General features: G+C 42.7%; 2 protein-coding genes across 2 annotated transcripts; both read right to left on the bottom strand.

Annotated features, from left to right (window-relative positions):
• Positions 1-618: 618 nt before the first annotated feature.
• Positions 619-8,406, bottom strand: LOC105692380. The gene is made up of 22 exons (XM_048659590.1): positions 8,169-8,406; positions 7,837-8,100; positions 7,479-7,716; positions 7,222-7,393; positions 6,937-7,104; positions 6,390-6,820; positions 6,127-6,301; positions 5,794-6,052; positions 5,558-5,727; positions 5,071-5,471; positions 4,430-5,006; positions 4,169-4,365; positions 3,967-4,114; positions 3,709-3,905; positions 3,376-3,614; positions 3,023-3,308; positions 2,829-2,961; positions 2,544-2,737; positions 1,976-2,458; positions 1,764-1,902; positions 1,269-1,697; positions 619-1,176 (listed from the first exon to the last, which is right to left on the bottom strand). Exons 1-22 carry the CDS (start codon positions 8,404-8,406, stop codon positions 619-621), a joined length of 6,096 nt encoding a protein of 2,031 aa, XP_048515547.1.
• A 275-nt stretch (positions 8,407-8,681) lies between these two features.
• On the bottom strand, positions 8,682-18,161 carry LOC105692379 (adenylate cyclase type 10-like). The gene is made up of 27 exons (XM_048659589.1): positions 18,074-18,161; positions 17,812-17,949; positions 17,611-17,748; positions 17,230-17,441; positions 16,966-17,134; positions 16,788-16,873; positions 16,582-16,718; positions 16,330-16,513; positions 15,922-16,049; positions 15,706-15,841; positions 15,483-15,626; positions 15,197-15,403; positions 14,854-15,128; positions 14,496-14,779; positions 14,272-14,412; positions 13,778-14,178; positions 13,293-13,602; positions 11,295-11,567; positions 11,060-11,172; positions 10,907-10,988; positions 10,589-10,836; positions 10,226-10,482; positions 10,015-10,135; positions 9,751-9,934; positions 9,470-9,560; positions 9,300-9,393; positions 8,682-9,218 (listed from the first exon to the last, which is right to left on the bottom strand). The coding sequence occupies exons 1-27, from the start codon at positions 18,159-18,161 to the stop codon at positions 8,682-8,684; spliced, it is 5,178 nt and encodes a 1,725-aa protein (XP_048515546.1).
• Between the last annotated feature and the right edge of the window lie 449 nt (positions 18,162-18,610).

The raw sequence follows: 18,610 nt of genomic DNA, 5'->3' as shown, positions 1-18,610 counted from the left end.
GAAAATTTGAAATTTTACTAGGATATTAATTATACGGCCGTTATAATTAGGTATAATTATTTTATATTAAAAATGACGATAGAATTAATAACATTATCGTCATTATTAATATTAGCATATCGGGGGTCGCGTACGAGGTTCAGTGTAAGATAACGCCGACATACTAGTTCCATTCGATTGTCAGTTCGGCCTTTTCCGGATCAAATCAGGTTTCCCCAAAAGAATCGTTTTGCTGTGATTATTCGCGATATTGAAACAAAAAAATTTTGAATCGATGTTCATTAAAGTGTAAATATGGAAAAGAAAAAATGAGCTTTTAGAAAAATCTCGAGTTTCGAGTGTCAGGCGCTGTAAAGAATTTAGATAGCGCTCAAATTATGATCGTCCCGGTTTTGACCGCCCCCTCGAGCCACCTTGCCTTTTACAAATAAATAAATAAATAAATAAATAAATGAATAAATGAATAGACAAGTAAATAAATTAATTGATAATTAAACTATGCTATCTATTATTATATAATATAATATAACATAACATACTCACTCCGTTAGTTATAAAAATATATTTATGAATTTAAGCCTAGTGATCATCATTTTCACAAGCAATACTTATTCGATCCTAAACTTCGATCTCCAGTTCGTGAGTCCGGATGATTTCGCTGGCTGCTTCGTACAAATTGAGAGTCGTCACTGGAAAATATTTTAGAAGATAAATCCAACGCGCTCTGTAGAGGTATATAATATGCGTGGTCGTCTTTGCGGTGTAGGTAGCGGTGTGTGGAACCCTTTCGTAGAGTCCTTGAACAATTCCGAAGCATTTCCCCGGTCCGAGAGTCTCCACGCGTACTTCTTCATTTTCTGCAACAACTTTGAATCGGTCCGGACGTTCGGAAACGTTGACGGAACCCTTGAGGATAAAATAAACAGTTTCGTCGATATCTCCGATGTTTACTATCCGGTCGCCCGGAAAGAAGAGATTGTCCTTGAAGTGGAAGGTCAACTGTCTTATGAACTCTTGGTGAAGTTTGCCAAAAATTTCATTCCGTAGCAAATGATGAGCGTACATCTCGTAGGAAACCAAGTACTGCAGGTAGAGCGGAGCTTCGCTGAGTAAATAAGGAGTCTGCTGACCGCTACGCAATTTCCACAACTTCGAACCATAGTGCCATGCGTTCGTCTGAAGTAAAAAAAAAAATAATCCTTTCCATCAATAGCTTTTCGGGCTCGATTTCAACCACCAGCGATCCTTCTTGAATTGCTTCCACTCACCCTCAGAACGTAGGTCAGATTCATGCGCGTGACCCGATCGCGGAAGAAGGTGATTCTACGTTCGTATTCGTTCATTATGAACATATTTACGTCTACGACGGCACAAACTTCCCCAATTAGAATGGCGTAGGCTACGTAGAATGTGACGAAGAGTACGACGAAGTAGAAAGCCTCCGAAAAGGTCTCCGGGAAGGCGTGCGGCGACGTCACAGCGAACATTACAGAGACCGTGTGAAACTTCTCGATGTAAATTTGGAGACCCACTAGGTTCGACATATCGTCGTTCGTGGCTTCCTGAACTATTATCATCAGGCAGGATGCACTGTGCAGAAGACTGATCAGGATCACCAAGGCGTAGAGTATCCTCATACACGATATTCTGATATTCAGACGATTGCAGGCTTGTTGGAAGTACCTCATGGCCAGAATCTAAGGAATTCGTCGTGGGAGGGAAGTTAGAAAATTGGCCCAGGAACAAATTCGACGAAGACTAACGATTCTCAGAGCCCGGTTCACCCGCAACCACGCCAAGGTGTCCCACTTGAGATGATTCTTCTTTACGAAGATGCAAAATATTTCGAAAGGAATAACTGTGAACACATGGAGATAGAGACCGTATTTGGACTGGCGAAATCTAGAAGATAAATGAAATGCGTTCCAAAATATGACGACGACTTTATGGCGGATGAAAAAAAAAATCATTTCACCGTTCGGCGATCAGCGTCTTATCCTTGACGTAATCCCCGAGGTCATCTTCGTAAGCGGTGAAAAAAACTAGCACCGTTTTCATGAGAAATGTCAAGTCAACGACGTAGAGTAGAGTCAGCATATACCCTGAAAATTGTGTAACGGCAATGTGGTAAAAGCAAACCACAAAAGCGAAGTAACAACTAAAAAGTTCGGAAAATATTTCCCAAGCTTGAAACAGCGCCGAATCTGGGAGTAAAATGTACGACGATTGCTTTCTCTTGGAGTCATTGATGACCTCGATCATTTCCGCGTCCGAATCGACCTTCAGGTAGTCCGTATTCAAGGCCATAGAGGCGAGGAAACTTCTCTTCGTCTCTGGGTGCCGTGTAATAAGATCGAAGAAGTTGGACGATTCGACTACCAGAGCTTCGACGTGCGTGCGAGTCACGATGCTGCAGGTCTGCCGCATCGTTCCAGAACCGGTGAAATTACCGAAGATGCTGTGCAGATGGAAGAAATTGAGTGGAAATAAAATTGGGACGTTTGGTAATTGGATTCTGGAATGGAAAGTTGAAGAAGCAATACCTTCCACACCCAAGAACTGCGATTCGGGTACCGTCAGGTCCGAAGGCTTCGGCCCATCCCATGTGAATAAAGTAGACCGAACTGTGCACGAGATTCACGGGCACGATCTCCGAACCTTTGGTGTAAAATTTCACCTTTATATGCCTGTAAAGCGACCTGAAGAAGGACTCGTTCTGTTGCGAAAATCCAGGACTCTGTAAAAATTCGAACAGGTAAAAAATGAAACCTCAGGGATGTCATGAATTTCAGGGACATGATGAATCTTGAATTGTAAGGTGGTCCCACCTTGATCAAAGAAGGTCCATAGATGCACCAAAAAACATCTTCCTGTAAAGCAAAAGGAAAAAACTGCATCTGTCTCATAATGGAAGTCCCTCTCCTCAAGATCCAAAAGTATTCAAAATAGTTCACGACCTCGCTGAAGAGAGCAAATGCGACGATTACTTTCCCGACAACATATGCGTCGAGCTTTCACTTACTCTCGAAAATCGACGTGGACCTTATTTTCTTTGAGATAGGACATCAAAATTGTCATCTGCTGCTGATAGGCGGCGAGGGTCGGATCTCTTCGGGATATCGTTGACACCGTGTACGTCGTGACGATCATCAAGAGCAAAAAACTGATCGAGGTCATAATGAGAACGTAAATTATGGCCGCGTACCTCATGGGCCGAAGATTAACCGCCCCGATTCTGGTTATTGTCGCGATAACGTAGAGAAAAGAATAAATGTACATCTTCGTAGGAGTGATCATCTCCTTTTCTTCTGCACAGTGAAACGAAATACAGTTCCATTTCGTTCGAGTCGTCGAAACAAAAATGAATTGACTCACGGTATTTCATGTGGACGTGATCGGGATGACAATAGATCCCTTTCGTGTAATTTTCGCTTTCTTTGACGTGACTTCCGACGTCACAAAACTCATGAAGCAGTCCGCAGGCGAATACATGACTAGTCAAGATTATCAAAGGTAGAAATATCACGCAAGTTGCATACTTGAAGACGTACGGCCAAGAGTAATGGTAACGCATCGCGCCGACGATTCTGTGCGCCATCAGAATTTTGTTCAGCCTACAGAACCAGAGCTTTTTCGGGCTGATTCGATGTCGAAAATAGAAGGACTTTATGCAAGGGATATTCCAGATCACCGTTAGATTCTACTCACTCGTGAACCCCTTCGGCGATAAAGAATCGTTCCAGCGGAAATATAGCGAGTACGTCGACCAGAAGTCCGCTGTACACGTAGTGTTGTGCCGTTGAAATTGGATGAGTTATAAGAATCCCGTGGGAATTGTAAAACTGAACGTGGAGACGTACATACAAGTCAGCTACCATCATCGAGTTCAAGAAGTAGATTGTGATCTGAAACAAGAATCTGCAGCTGGAGTGAAGCAATCCTGGAAGTGATCGTGGAATCGCTCACTTTTCCCAGGATCATTGGAATCACTTGAGAGAAAACTGCTTCGCCGGAGTAAAGCATTATCAGAAAATAGGCGCATATGTATCGAATCGTTTCCCAATTCTTTATGAATCTTCCATCGGGACTTATCGTGGATTTTAGCAAGAATTTCCTGAGGGAATTAAAATCAGTCAATCTATCTGGTCAACGTATTTGGACTCCTTACATCAAAACAATTTGCTCCCAGGAGCGATCTTCGGAGACATCGTTTGCGATCGGTTTGGATTCTCTGTTGCCCCGATTTTGAATGGTCGGGTTCACCGTCACTCTCGCCGAGCTTTCCATTTTTTGCCACTCGTCATTGATCTCCGTCATCATGTTCTTTGACGGTATACTGTTCTGGATGTTCGACAATCTGACGAACTGCGGTACACAAAATCCTCACTCGTCAGAACGTGAGATACTTTATTTGTATCCATCGGTATACCTCAAGGGATTTTAGGAACTTCCCGATCACCTCGTCGAGGATCTGTTTCTCTGTTGGAAACTGCGAGAGTACGTGCATGAGGTCTTTGAGCATGATCCGTACCATCGAAACGTGAGTGACGGTGGTTACGGTGTGCAAATTGTTGAGATTGCAGCACATCTCGACGACGTAAAACGTGTGTCCCGTAGTGACGTCGAACGGTGCCATATCAACGTTCCTCCACACCTGGCAATGACCTTTTTCCACTACGTACATTTCTCTACACTCGGTTCCTCTGTACCCGACGACTTCTCGAGGCGGCAGAAGAAGCAGCTTGCAAATCGAACAGATCTCGTTCACGCATTCCTCTGACATGTCCCTGAAGATCTCCAAGCCTTCCAATAAAGAGAAAAATCGCTCCCCCCGGAGATCGTGCCTCACTTTTGGCTTGACGTTGTCGAAAATCTGACGCTCGAAAGTCAAAACGTACGCCTTGTTGTCCAACCACTCCAGCTCGAGGTAACAAAATACCCGTCTCTGGATCGACTTGTTCACTTTGCTAGAGTCCAGCATCATCGCGATGTTCATCGTGGTGAACCTGGTATTGATAAGACTATCCGTAAACAATCTCTGATCCGCTACTTTGAATACGGGCGACGAACCTCAGCCAGGATTTGGTAAACCCTTCTAGTATCTGACAGGCAGTCACCGAGGAGATCACGTAGTTGAAAATAACACTACCTAAGATCAGGAGGGGGATGCTAACGAGGTATTCGTGCATCTCTTTCGGAGAGACGACGTCTGTACCGATGCCAACGAGGATTTGCGATGAGTAGAGAAATGCGGCGGTGACAATTTTGCCCTTGACATCCTCGTTGGAACCAGCGATGAAAGTCTGCAGCCACCCGGACCACTCGCATTTCCCCTGTTCGCAGGTTACCAGTAATATGCAAGCGGTAGATAAGTACGTGACGATCATCATGTAGAAGGTGTACTTTATCACCCTTAGCTTGTACGGGGTCATGATCAGTTGGGTTTCAAGAGATGCAAAAAAGACTTCGAACTGAAAGGAATTGAGAATATTCCAGTACCACGATTCAAAAATTTCCCGAACAACATGGACAGTCCATATTTTTCCTCTTCGCTGACCTTGTACATTTTGACAAGCCGGTTCAATTTGCAGTATGCTAGAAGCCGTTCGTCGTTGGATCCGAAAAGTGCAGCAATCCAGTCAAGAGGAAGCGCGGATACAAAATCTGCCCAGTAGCTGACCTGGTGCATTCGTCTCGAGATGATGTCGATTATGTCCGCGTATACGACTACGTTCCGGTACAAAATCAAAGTTTCTGGCGTTTTTCTTGATCGCAAATTGATTTTGGACTTACCGTCGTTTTCATGGATCGCCGTGGAGGAGGTCACGATAAGATCCACGATGTAGATAGTGTTCAAAACTTGAATCGCGAATGACACCCCCATTTTTTGTACGCTCGGAAGACTAACGTAAGTTGGTATAATCGCGGTGATAGCAAAACAGCATGCCAGAATCAAATTATCCCAGTATTTCAGGATCATTGACTGCGGAGAAAAGATCCAAGGCAACTGTCCGTTGTTCAAACAAACCTGTTCCGTCTTCGTTGCGATATCCTAGACCAGGAAGTCCGACGGAAATTCAAAAAGAGCTGTCTCAACGATTTGAAATTCTATAAACTCTGACTCACGTCTGATATGACGAGCATATCCAGATGAGCGAAAGTATATCTGAAATCTGTTGTGGCGAATATGGATTCAAACTGTACGTCCTTTTTCTCTTTTCGGTTCAAGCGACCCTGCCAACTCTGCAGTATCGTCAGCGTCTGTTTCAGCCAAGAGACGTCCGTGCATGCCGGCACATTGCTGAGAATAGAAAAAGGAAACGATTTTTCGTCGAAATCTTTTTCTAATATCGCGATAAATTTCAGACAAACGGTACGAATCGTCTTACACGATATGCGACTTGTTTTTCTGCACAGCATTACCGATGCTGATCATCCTGAGTGCTCTCCAGTATCTGTGTCGTATCCTAGACTGCAATATCTTGTAGATTTCCCGGTACCTGTACACCATGAGTTCGACGAACTTATCGGCGTGCAGAACGTGAAGTTCCACCTCCGTGCAAGCTACCACGTTACACAATGATCTCTGACTCAATATCAAGGTGCTCTCGCAGAGAATCGTACCGCCGGAAAAACTCAAAACTGGTGACTGGTCGTCTTCCTCCGATAAGAGCTGAACGACACCGGTGACAACGTAAATCAACTTGTTCTTACGATCGAACTTGTTCATTATCACTTCACCCGGACGGTAATACTCCCGTTCGAAAAGGATCGCCAGATTTCGAAGAAACGGGATCGGCTGGTCCCGGAATAGGTGAGACTAGAGAAGATCGTGAAAATCACGAGGGTTTCAGGGACTTCCGCCGCTTTCAGGCTTGGGATAATTTTCGAGGATCGAATCAGGGATTGAAAGAAATCGTTATCACTCCAACTCACGTGTTTGTACGCGTTCCATGCAATTTCGAGAGCGCATTCCTTGAGAAATATGGATGGATACATGTTGAATTGCGTTATCTTGAATTCCGAGCTACCTTGCTTTTTCCAAAAATAATTGTAATATTTCTCAAGATTTTTTTTAGTGTTCTTCGAAGCATTCATATCGTCCTACAGACGTGGATACAGGAAAAGATAATTATTTGATCTGATGATTCGCCAGTTTCACCGTTCAAGGGTAGGTAAAGGTCGTTTGAAAAAATAAGAAGAGTTCAACGAGTCACTCACTAGGTAAGACTTGACCAACTGTATTTCTTTGTTGAAGAGTGAACGATTATAGTCTCGTTGAATGATGAGATCGGTCAGATACGCGATTTCGAAAGCGCGCAAGGTCCACAATGAAACTAGAACTATCACGATGAAAGCGAAACTGTAGATCCCTGGTTGAATTTCAGGCAAACTTGAATGAAAATATCGTTTCAATTAATCGCAATTAATTTCCTGAACAGTTGGTCTGAAACATAGACTCTTCGACTATTGCTTACCCGTGACCAGTTATCTGCGTCAACATTACATAGTGGCTGAAGACGAACCACTCGAATTCGCTTCTCGGTAGAGAGGATCTTTCTTTGACGATTACGAGCCACTGGAGATCAAGATTGATCATGTCAACCACGTGAATCATTACCGCAACGGCAATTGCAGTCATGCAAAAAAGAAGAACCAGGAATTCCGCGACTCTGATGTAGACTCTTCTTCGTCCAACGGAATTGCGAGTCGAGTCTGTTCGAGAGAAAAGAGAACCGCAACAAAATCACCATCCTCAATCAGAGGCGATTCGATGGCTTATTCATCTTTGATGACTCGTAATAAATTTACCGGAGATCGTAAAAGATCACCTACTAAAAAAAGCGACCAGGCGATATATTCTCAAGAGATGTGGCATGCTGAGAAGATAAGTAGCCCGCAGGTGTTTGCTGTTTGTGAGTACTCGGTGGGTCCAGTCCAATGGTAGGACGGATATTACGTCGATTACGAGAAACTTGATCGCCCTTGGCGGTTGACCGTAAGTTGAAGCCAGATCTGTCCACTTTCTGTAGATTATTGCGCTGAATACGTCAAAAAGGTACACGATGTCCATCGCCAGTTTTGGTGTCCTCAAATCATCTGAACCGGATAATAAAATATTACGTTTCCAGTTCCTCAAAATTACTGAGGGATGCTGAAACACTCACTGATCGGTGATGGAAATTTCGTCCGTTCTCTGAACGAGATATCGTAGAGTACAAGTTGGAAATTAACAAAGACCGTGGCTATGACGAGGAAATCTTTCCAAACGATTTGCGTGTGCAGCAGAACAATCTGCTTCCAAACGGAATAGTCCGGCTCGGTGCTACCGTATAAATTGCCGCTTTGCGCTAAGTTTTCTTCCGAGCCTTCTTCACTTTCGCCCTGTTTATTATCATTGTACATGATTCAAAGTTTGCACAACTTGCGCGAAATATCTTAACCCTGCTGCATCAATTCTACGCCACACTGACGTAATTCAATTGAGATCTTTATTTGTTTTCTTCAATTCACTATTTGAAAAGAAATTGCGAACCGCTAAAGATAATTACAACTCTGCGCAACTACTATCTGCGAATGAAAAGCTGGGCTTGGATTCGACTACGCGAACTATGCGATCTGTCGTTTCCTCGAGAACCAACAAACTCCAAATCTGGAATCACGATCCGTTCGAACACCATTCAAGTCGTGACCATGGAGATCATAGACAATTTCTTGGTTTTGGTAGGCAGTATAAAATCTTGACGTGGTCCTCGTTCGACAGATTGTGAACCTCGTGCCAATCGACCGTTGATTCTTGATTTGCGATTTCTGCCCAACGCGCGTTTGTCGCGGGATAATTGTCCAGCCAAGTCTAAAATATGCCCGGTGATGTCAGAGGGAGATATTCCTTGATACCTGAAAAAGGCGTCACGTTTTTCTCTTTTGTTGCTTACTTTCTTATGTAGCGTGATCGAAGCTTGCACGAGTGAGTTGTCTTGTCTGCGTGCATTCTTTTGAGCGATTGCCAGAGCCTTCTTCGCTTTTGAGATGTGCCCCTTGATGACGTTCATGTAAGCTTTGAGGAGGCCAAGACGTGGCTTCAGAAAACGTGAGATTTTTGATGCCCTCGTCAGGCGTTCGAGAAGCTCCTTTACGTCTCCACGAATATCGGGCAGTGTGTTGCCCTTCTTATAATTCAGGAAATACGTTATCTTCAACATCCTGCATTCCACAGCCTGAGTTATCAGAATGAAATGAAATGAATCACGAGCCGACGAAATTTATCTCGCAATCAGAATGATCGACCATTAACAAACTTTCATGACTGTACAGAGATCTGAGTAATTCTCATGCCTCGTAACATTCAAATAAACGTCGCGTGGTAGTTCATACTTGGTAGAATCTATTCCCCTGTGAAAAGAAGTTGGGAATAAAGTTGAACAAGGATTCGACTTGTACGGATGGAAGAATTCAACCATCTCCTTACAATCTAGTCAGTAACAGCCACATGTTCGTGAGCAGTCGTTTAAATGAGTCAGGATCTCTAATGATGGACCGAAAGTTCTTTCCGGACGGATCTACAAATGTAAATAATTGATTGAAAATGAAAAGATCCAGGTCCAGTCATCCTTGATTGATTGAAATTATCTTATTACGGTATCGGAAACATTCATTGGTGGCATGGAAACGACATTTGGTACGTACAGGAATGGGGAAAAAAAGAAACTACATTTTTTAGCATCCCTTGGATGATTTTTTTTTTATTACCGATCAATTTTTGAGTGAATGTTCGACATGCTTCGACGGATTCTATGGTGACCCCCGCGTCGAGGACGAGATCGAGGCAGAGAGCGTAGTACCAAATAGTAGAAGACATGTCAACGTCTTCTTGGGCCAGGTAAGACAAATCATGAAGTAGATCGACCGCTTCCGGAATTCGGCTAGCCTGAACCTGAAACGTGAAGTGAAAATCAAAACGAAAGTTGCGAAGTTTCGATAATCGTTTGTATATTTTGTATTTTATATTCATACCAACGCTTGGATGAGGATCGGTAGAATTTCCAGTCTCGATTCAACCGTGTTAAATTTTCCGGGTATCTGAAGAGCCTTGAATCCAAATTCGATCGCCGTTCGTAGCTCGCCTCTGATTAGTCTAATCGTGAAAACGTAGGTTTGAAAATGTAAGAACGAGTAGCAATCATAGCGGACTTGGTTTTCAGTTATGGAATTTACTTCCGCTCACTTTGAATGGAACATGGATTGGAAGACGTCCGCGACAACTAAAACGCCCTGAAGATCGTTCCAGGCAAATTGACCGGCGATTATTTTTAAGGCTGATTTTTCTAGGCGTTTACAGAGTCGTAGGCTTCCTATGTGACGATAGTAGAGCATAGCGAGTCGGTACGAACAAAGTTCCGTCATTGGCTGGTCCCTGCACTTTTCCGCGATGTTCGAACTCACCATTACCGCTAACTTTGCGAACTTTGTTTGTTCACCTGTCTTTTGACGCGGATAAATTGAAATATCGAGGTACGTTACTAAATATCGGTGAAATTTCATCGATAATAAGATATGAATAATTCAATTCCAACGGATTACTGCGAACCATCAAGATAGAAGATAATCGACCGATGCACGCCGATATTCGGCTCCTCTCCAGAGCATCTTTACTGGATAATTTCGCCATGGATGATCCTGGAAACCATTGATGAGTCGATTCGCGACGTTCGATGGAAAGGATTTGCTGGCAGATGAGAATTTTTCTCGTGGAGAGCATGGAACTGTAGATCGTCATTTCCTCAAGAGTGAAACGACGCGCTTTATCGTAGTATCCCAATTGTAAGTATGTCTCACCTGTGAATCAATGAGTCACCGTGTTCATTTTCATCTCCATTCATTTCTATGCATCACTGTCTTCGCTTACCGAGTAAAGACAATATAATTCCTTCGGTGACCATCCTATCCGTCAAGGATTTTTCGATGTCGTCTTTGAAACGTTCGTAGTTCTGTATATTTCCAACAGTGAAAATGCTTATCAGGGTATTTACCACTCGTTTTGAATTCAATCACCGAATACCTTGTTCAGTTCATCGGCTCTCCGAAGGATTTTAATCGCGTGGGCATGCTCGGCTACGCGAATCAGCCCAGCACTGTAGTCTATCAAATGATTGATGTGGTCCCCGGTGTTTCCTGAAAATTTCAACGACAAGAAACACGGACAGTTTGGAGAAGTTACTTTCTCCATTTCGTTAAAAAATAACTGTGCGTGATTTTCCGAAAGAAAAATTGTATTCATTACGCAACGAACGGACCGGTATTTTTGCTGTGATACAAAAGCGTCTTGTAAATATTGTCGAGTATCGGACTGCACTGACAATTTCTGAAGTCGATTCCACGGAACTGCGTAAATTTCGGTACTCTGAGTACTTTTGAACTAGATTCTGAAATCTTCTCAACAGCCATCTCGTTGGTTGAGAATTGATTTTTCATCCATTGGCAAAATTTCGCGTGTCCTACCTCTCGCTCCTCCACCTCCACTTCATCTTGAACCTCACCCGTAGGCTCAAGCGAACTTTCGGAGGATACTGATTGAAAAAACAGAATAAAGAAATACAGGAGTCTTAGTTATCCGAGTCACCTGCTGTGGATATTCGTGAGAAGTCACCAACTTCGTAGTTGCCTGACTATTCGCAACTAGGACAAATCCCATAAAGATATCCTTGATTCTTCACTTTTGAAATCAATAAACTGGTGATTACTCGATCGATTTTGTGGATAAAATAATTAAGCATGCAGATTTGGGTTCTTATGATCAAAATACATGAGGCGACCGTAGAAATTTTCTTGATAGAAGTTGATTTTTGGGTGGAAACTGAAGTATCTGTAAAATTGATTGTATTACACTTTTCTGACGTATTTTGACCTCAGGAATCCAAATCTCGAAGAAAAATTGACCCATCTCTAAAATTGACCGAGTTATCGCCAATTTCCAGCTTTTTGGGGTCAAAAAAAAAAAATTAATTTTTTAATCTATATTAATGTAATTTGAGCTCAGGAATCCGAATCTGGAAGAAAAATTGATCTATCTATAAAATTTATCGAGTTATCGCCGAAATATCGCATTTTTTTGCATAAATTTGAGGATATCTCGAAGGGAAAAATTCGTAGCTCAATTTGGACAACGGATTCGTGTTCCTGAGGTCAAAATACATAAGAAAAGTGCCATACGGTCGATTAAAAAAAATAAAAATTTTTGGTCAAAATTTGAAAAAATCGTAAGGGGTACCCCTTGGAAAAATCTCAAATTTTGACCGAAAATTTTTATTTTTTAAAATTGATCGTATGGCACTTTTCTTATGTATTTTGACCTCAGGAACACGAATCCGTTGTCCAAATTGAGCTACGATTTTTTCCCTTCGAGATATCCCCAGATTTATGCCAAAAAATGCGATAATTCGGCGATAACTCGATAAATTTTATAGATAGATCAATTTTACTTCCGGATTCGGATTCCTGAGCTCAAATTACATTAATATAGACTAAAAAATTAATTTTTTTTTTTCGACCCCAAAAAGCTGAAAATTGGCGATAACTCGGTCAATTTTAGAGATGGGTCAATTTTTCTTTGAGATTTGGATTCCTGAGGTCAAAATACGTCAGAAAAGTGTAATACAATCAATTTTTCAACTACTTTACTTTTTGCTCAAAAATCGATTTTTTTTTTGCTCAAAAATTGATGTTTTTTTGCCCAAAAATCAATTCTTTTTTGGTTTTCCAAGAGTAATCTGACGTATAATCAGCTCAGGAATTCAAATCCGAAAGCTAACATCATCTACTCATGCAATCGATCAAGTAATCATTAATTATTCGCTGTTGGGAGCAGAAAAATTAAGACACATCGAGTGGTTTTAGTCGTAGACCCACTTTGCTTCGTCGCATCTATGCATGGAGCGAAATATTCGAATTTCTCAATTCTCCAGCAAACCCGAGCTGAGCTGGAGACCGAGTGGGGCGGACGTCGATTACCATCGACGAATTTGTGGCTGCAGAACTTTGCCGAACATTATGATATTTACACCGAAACGAGGGTTCGCCGTGAACTCCTATTGGTCGATACACCGTTCCTATCCTCGCAAACGGATAATATCCCGGCTCGAACGGATAATATCCCAAGCGGTTTGTTGTGAGACGTCACCTCTGCTCAGCCCTGAAGGTGACGTCTCACAACAAAGCGCTACGCTGCTGGCTACGCTGACTCCGGCTAAGCTCGGCCGGTTTATCGTCGTTCGCAAGTAAACTTTTGCGTTTACCTATCGTTCGATCGTTCGTTTCGGTGTAAAACGGTAAGATAGAAACTCTTCTGCGCCCCTCAGAACTGATCGATTCCCTTCCACTATTCTTTCGAACATCTTCAATTTGAGCTTGAAGATGCCCAGGAGTTGACTTTGATTTATCAACCGAATATGATTCGTTTGATTTTTTACGAGGCAAACTCTTCGTCGTTTTGGAGGGTTCCAACGACCTTCTGTTGTCGGGAGGCTGATTCTCGGCACTCATGGTTCTGCTGTAGGATCTCAAAAGTTTCGAACTTCTCGACGATTGCGCGATGCGCTTATTGAGCTTGGAACATAAAAGAATTTGATTGTCAGTGGCTATCTCAAAGGGTTTTCTTGTTTTGACTGGTTAACATCTTCACATTTTTTGATATTATGATTCCACAATTTTCCAAAATTCTGTGCAAACAATTGGGAAATCTCAAAATAATTGCAGGAAGAAGCGTTAAACTCTCACTCACTTCGGCCCTTCCAAAGACTTCTAAAAATGCTCCACCACCACATGCCTTGCACTTGTGAGCCTCGACCTTGTAAAGTTCGATGGCCTTAAGATGAAGGTCCCTTCTCTCGTCATCCGGTATCGTATCGTAGATCAATTGCTGGAACTTTGGCATCTTGAATGCGAAAAATTTACACCCAGAATACCAGGGTAGTTCTTCCGGGGGCGCACCGCTGGTTCTACGGTTAAATGTATCCCCGATTTGAGGGTCGGAACAATCGCAATAAAGGAGATGTTGCGAATCGGTGAAAGTTTTCCTCTTCCCTGCCATGCAGAATTTGTAAGTTTTACCGTGGGCGGGGACGGTTCGTGTCGCCAGAGACGCGCAGTAAAGGATTCGGAGATTGAACAAATTTGTTATTGCTGGAATTACGAAAATTAAAGAGGGGATTATAAAGATTTCAGAAGATCGAAATTCTTTCAGAGAACAATAACGACCGCTCTACCTCCTCTCACCTTTTGTAGTGTGAAAATTCGAATAGTTTGGCATTATCATCTGCAGCATGTATCGGGTAAAAGTAACCCCCAGGATTGCAGCGCATTTCAAAAGCCCCTGTTCATAAGGCGAAAGTTTCGTCAAAGTGTTCTTCATCATGTCTGCGAAGAACGGGTAAATTCGTGTAATGAAATTGTCCATTCAATGAATCCCGAAATGAGAAAATCCATAAAATTGTCCTCACCTCTCAACTGTACGCTTTGGCAGCTGTATTGAAATTGGTGATAGTTGTTGAGGAGGCAGGCGTGAATTTTGAAACGTCTTCCCCAAGGGAGAGGCGGTGCCACATCCTCCGGGAGGGTGTCTCGCGAAATCTTCGAGAGCATGTGAACAGGGGAGAACAGTAATCTGTACTCTGTAGCCTTCTTCGGTGTCATTTCTACTCGCTGAAGACCCCCGTGACCCAAAACGGCCGTCAAGAGAGCCTGGCAGTGATTGGGGTTGTGATTCGTGCGAAGGAGCAGCTCTCTGAACGACAAAAAAAAAATATAGCAGATGCCATACGATGGACCGTACGGAGAGACCATCGAATCTTCGATAACCTTTCGAGGAATTGCGGAATTGCCTGTACGTTGAGTATTTGGCATGCCAGGGCAGTGATGCAGTGTGAGCTGATCGTCTTAAGATCAACGTGTTTCATCCTTTTGTCTCCGTAAATTTCGGAGATAGGTTGCGCCGGTGGATCGTCGAGGGGTCGTGTTTCAATCGATGCGATCAGCAGCGAATATTTCACGTTGAGTGTCATAGACAGCAATTGCCATGACATCGGGTCAACGTTGTGGATGTCGTCGATTAGGATGCAGCGTCTGACCTTCGACTGAATGGATTGCTCCGTCAATTTAGGATCAGGATTTTTTATCACGCGTAGTACGAGTGTTCTCATACCACGTTTAATATTCCTTCCAGGATCCTTGTCGCCTGGGTTTGTCTTTCGACTTCATTTTCCAGACTGCAGCGTTTCGAAATCGGAAATTTTACCCTCATTATCTCGTTGAGGTAGCAGAAATCTTGCGGGGTAATAATTTCCCCCAATTTCTTCGACATGCTTTGCTCCCGTACCACCGTTGAACAATACTCGTCGATGTCTAAAATCTAAAAGTAAAAATGACCGAGTGGAGTTTTCCAGAGGCAGATAATAAAAATGAAATCAAAACGAGAAATGCACGCGTACTTCCGTCAGGATTGAGTAGATAGCGGAGTACGGTGTGATCGCGTAATCGGGTGTCAGGGTTACAGAGGTAGTCGCAATGTCTCTTGATTTTATCATGGTCACAAAGGCATCCAGAACTCGGGATTTCCCGCTGCCGTTCTCACCCTGATTGCATTGACTTTGATGAATGTTTTTTTGAATCAACACGAGAAAATTGGTGGTTTCAATCCAGGTGATCGTTTACTTTCAATAAAATACCAGCGTGGTCTCGATCCGCGAGTCCGATATCGTCGAGGAAGAGACTCAAGATATTCAATTCAGCGCTTCGACCGAGTATTGGATAGTGAAGCAGCAAGTCCGGGTGTCTGGTATCGACGTGGCTGTAAAATGAACATTTTGCGAACATATCTGCGGACGAGTGCAATGAATTTCGCCAAGGAATTCAAAAAAATCTGCTCACAAAGTATCCCCTGTGAATTCGTAAATGGAACTCGGTCCTGCGACTTTCAGGATCTTGATGTTATCCTGCAAGATGAATTTGCTTCGAGGGAGGTCACTGCGTAACAAAGTGTTGAGGTCGCAGGTAACCTGAACGTTGAAAATTTGCCGCAATAAATTATGCCCCAAAGCGTGATTCCAGAGAAGAAGTGAAGAAAAAATGTCTCAACTTTTTCGACGCACGTAACGCCTAATTCCGTAGCTTTTCGTAAGGCTGAACTTATCACCATGTACTCGCGCCTGAGAGAATGTCCGACGATTCCACAGTGTGCCATTCCTAGGGCCACAAAAATTGACGTGTTGGAGAGAAAGAAAAATTTCAATCGACGTTGATGGAATATCAGCGAAACGCACCGGTCGTAACGCCTACGGAGACCTTTTCCACGCTGTAGAATTTTTTTATCGAACTTCGAAGGTTCGAGCCACTTAACAAGGCATTTTTGCTGTCGGATTCAACCGAGTTGTATTTATTCAAACCGAATATAGTCAGGAAACTTATTCCCTCGCGCAAAAATCCGACTCTCATCACATGACCACCGCGGTCCAGGACAGTGCTGCGGATGAAATAACGTATAATTTCCCCGAATGAAAATTTCTATCCAAGAAATTCGATGCTATTTACCGAGTCAGAAGGACGTAAATGTCGTCCGCCAATCTGATAAGATTGAGTACGGAACATTTCGAAGGAATCACGCTCATGAACATGTGGGTGACCCGTCGATATTCCGTAAGATAGTTCAACGGCTGTTCGGTGTCGACCTTGAAAAATATCCAAGGCATGAGAAACATCTATTTTGCGACAGAAATTGACGTGGATTTAATTCTCACCAACTGGACGGCTGATGGAATAATAAAAGTCTTGAGCTCCTTTCCGATTCTACGTAGAACGGCCTCGTTTATCGCTGGACGGGCTGCTGTGATAAAAATTATCTCGACCTCGTGATAGCCGCTTTGGAAAATATTCGGAAGAACGTTTCGACGCAAGGCACAAAATAAAAATACCAACCGACGATTAAATCCTCGTACGGGTCAACCCTTTCCCAGTAAACTGAACCTCGTTCGTCGGTTGTGAAAATTTTCCTCCTCGTTGCGTTACAAGAGGCTGTTTCAGCTGCTGTCATAGTCCTTGATTTTCTCCTTCCGTGCTGTTTGGCTGCTAATAAAACGCGTTGAATCTGGGAGGTCGAATTAAATGATCAGAATTTTCTAATCATTATCATTTTTTGAAGAAAGGGGCATTTAGGTTTTCTTGTGACGTTAAAGCTCCAACCTTGACATTGTAAGAGTCCTTGATGACGTACTCGTAGCACGCTGGATTGCAATGACCCCATGCACTTCCAGCGAGAACGAGATCGCCGGGAAAACAAGCATTCTTAGCGTTCTTTGCTTCTTCCATTGGTTCACCGACCAACAGATATTGGTGGCAGTTGCCTTGCCCGATCACTATGAAGGTCAAATTGCCCGCGGATATGGCCAATTTCACTGAAAAAGTTAAAATGTTTCTCGGATTCCTTGATTCGATTCAAATTCAGGCAAATCCTTGATTCGATTCAAGTTCAGATTAAAGTTGAGAATTGAGTGAAAGTTGACGCGACACTTGGAGTTAAAATTTAAATTGGATCTGTGGGTGGGTGAGGGAATAAAAGCTCACGTTTTAAGGTCACATTGACAGTGGTGGTGAAGCGTCCGATAGCTTGTTGAATCCTCAAACTACAAGTTATTACTTCATGAAGGGTGTTGAAAACGAGCTCGTCATTCCGAACCTTCCAAAGGGCAAGCAGCCCGTTACCTAGAATTACATTTTACAAAATTGAAAAATGTAATTTTCCCACCGAAGATGATGACTTTTCACCTGTAATCTTGATAACGTCACCCCCGTAAGAATAAACAGCTTGAATCATGTAACCAAAATATGCATTCAGCGTCGTGTTCAGACTGATCGAACCACCTTGGCCAGCGTACTTGTAAATTTCGTGGATCGTCGATAGTCCTAGAAGATGAGAATCGGAACAACAAAAAATATAAAATTGTGGCTCCTTCGCACTGAAGCAAGACCTTTAGTTCAAACTCGAAATCTCCCCTGAAATGATGATATTATAGGGGAGAAAACCCACCAGAGACGTCAGCGAGCAGAATTATTCCGACAAATGACTTGGGTTTGTTTTCTGTTGGAAATTTGAAAACCAACTCGTCAGGTACCATTGTGGCAAGAATTCTAGCCCGTTTATTTTGGGTGTGGATTTCCATCACCTGTTAGATAAACCATAATTTTCCTGAGGCATGAAGACACAGGTCATTGAAATTTGAACGTGAAATAAACCTCGGGCAATCCCTGCGTTTGGTCTCGAAAAACTGGAGCGAAAAACTCGGCTCTCCATCTCGGCACATCTTCTTGTTGAGTTGTGCTTTGCTTTCGCCAACGTTCTCCTTTGACGAGGTGAATATATATTCAGATTAATTCAATAATCATTTATCATAACCTGCCCACAATTTTTTTTCATCCGTCATCAAAAAACTTCTTCGATAACTTACTCTGCATTTATTCTGATGGATAGGTAATCTTTTTCAAAATGAAAGTAGATGAATAAATAAGCACCCAGAATTAAATGAAAAATATTATGCAGTGATCGTTGATTATACAAAATAATTAA

Source organism: Athalia rosae, chromosome 8 (assembly GCF_917208135.1).
Source record: "Athalia rosae chromosome 8, iyAthRosa1.1, whole genome shotgun sequence".
NCBI lineage: Eukaryota > Metazoa > Arthropoda > Insecta > Hymenoptera > Athaliidae > Athalia > Athalia rosae.
The sequence above is the reverse complement of the archived record's forward strand: the minus strand, read 5'-3'. Positions and strand labels throughout refer to the sequence as shown.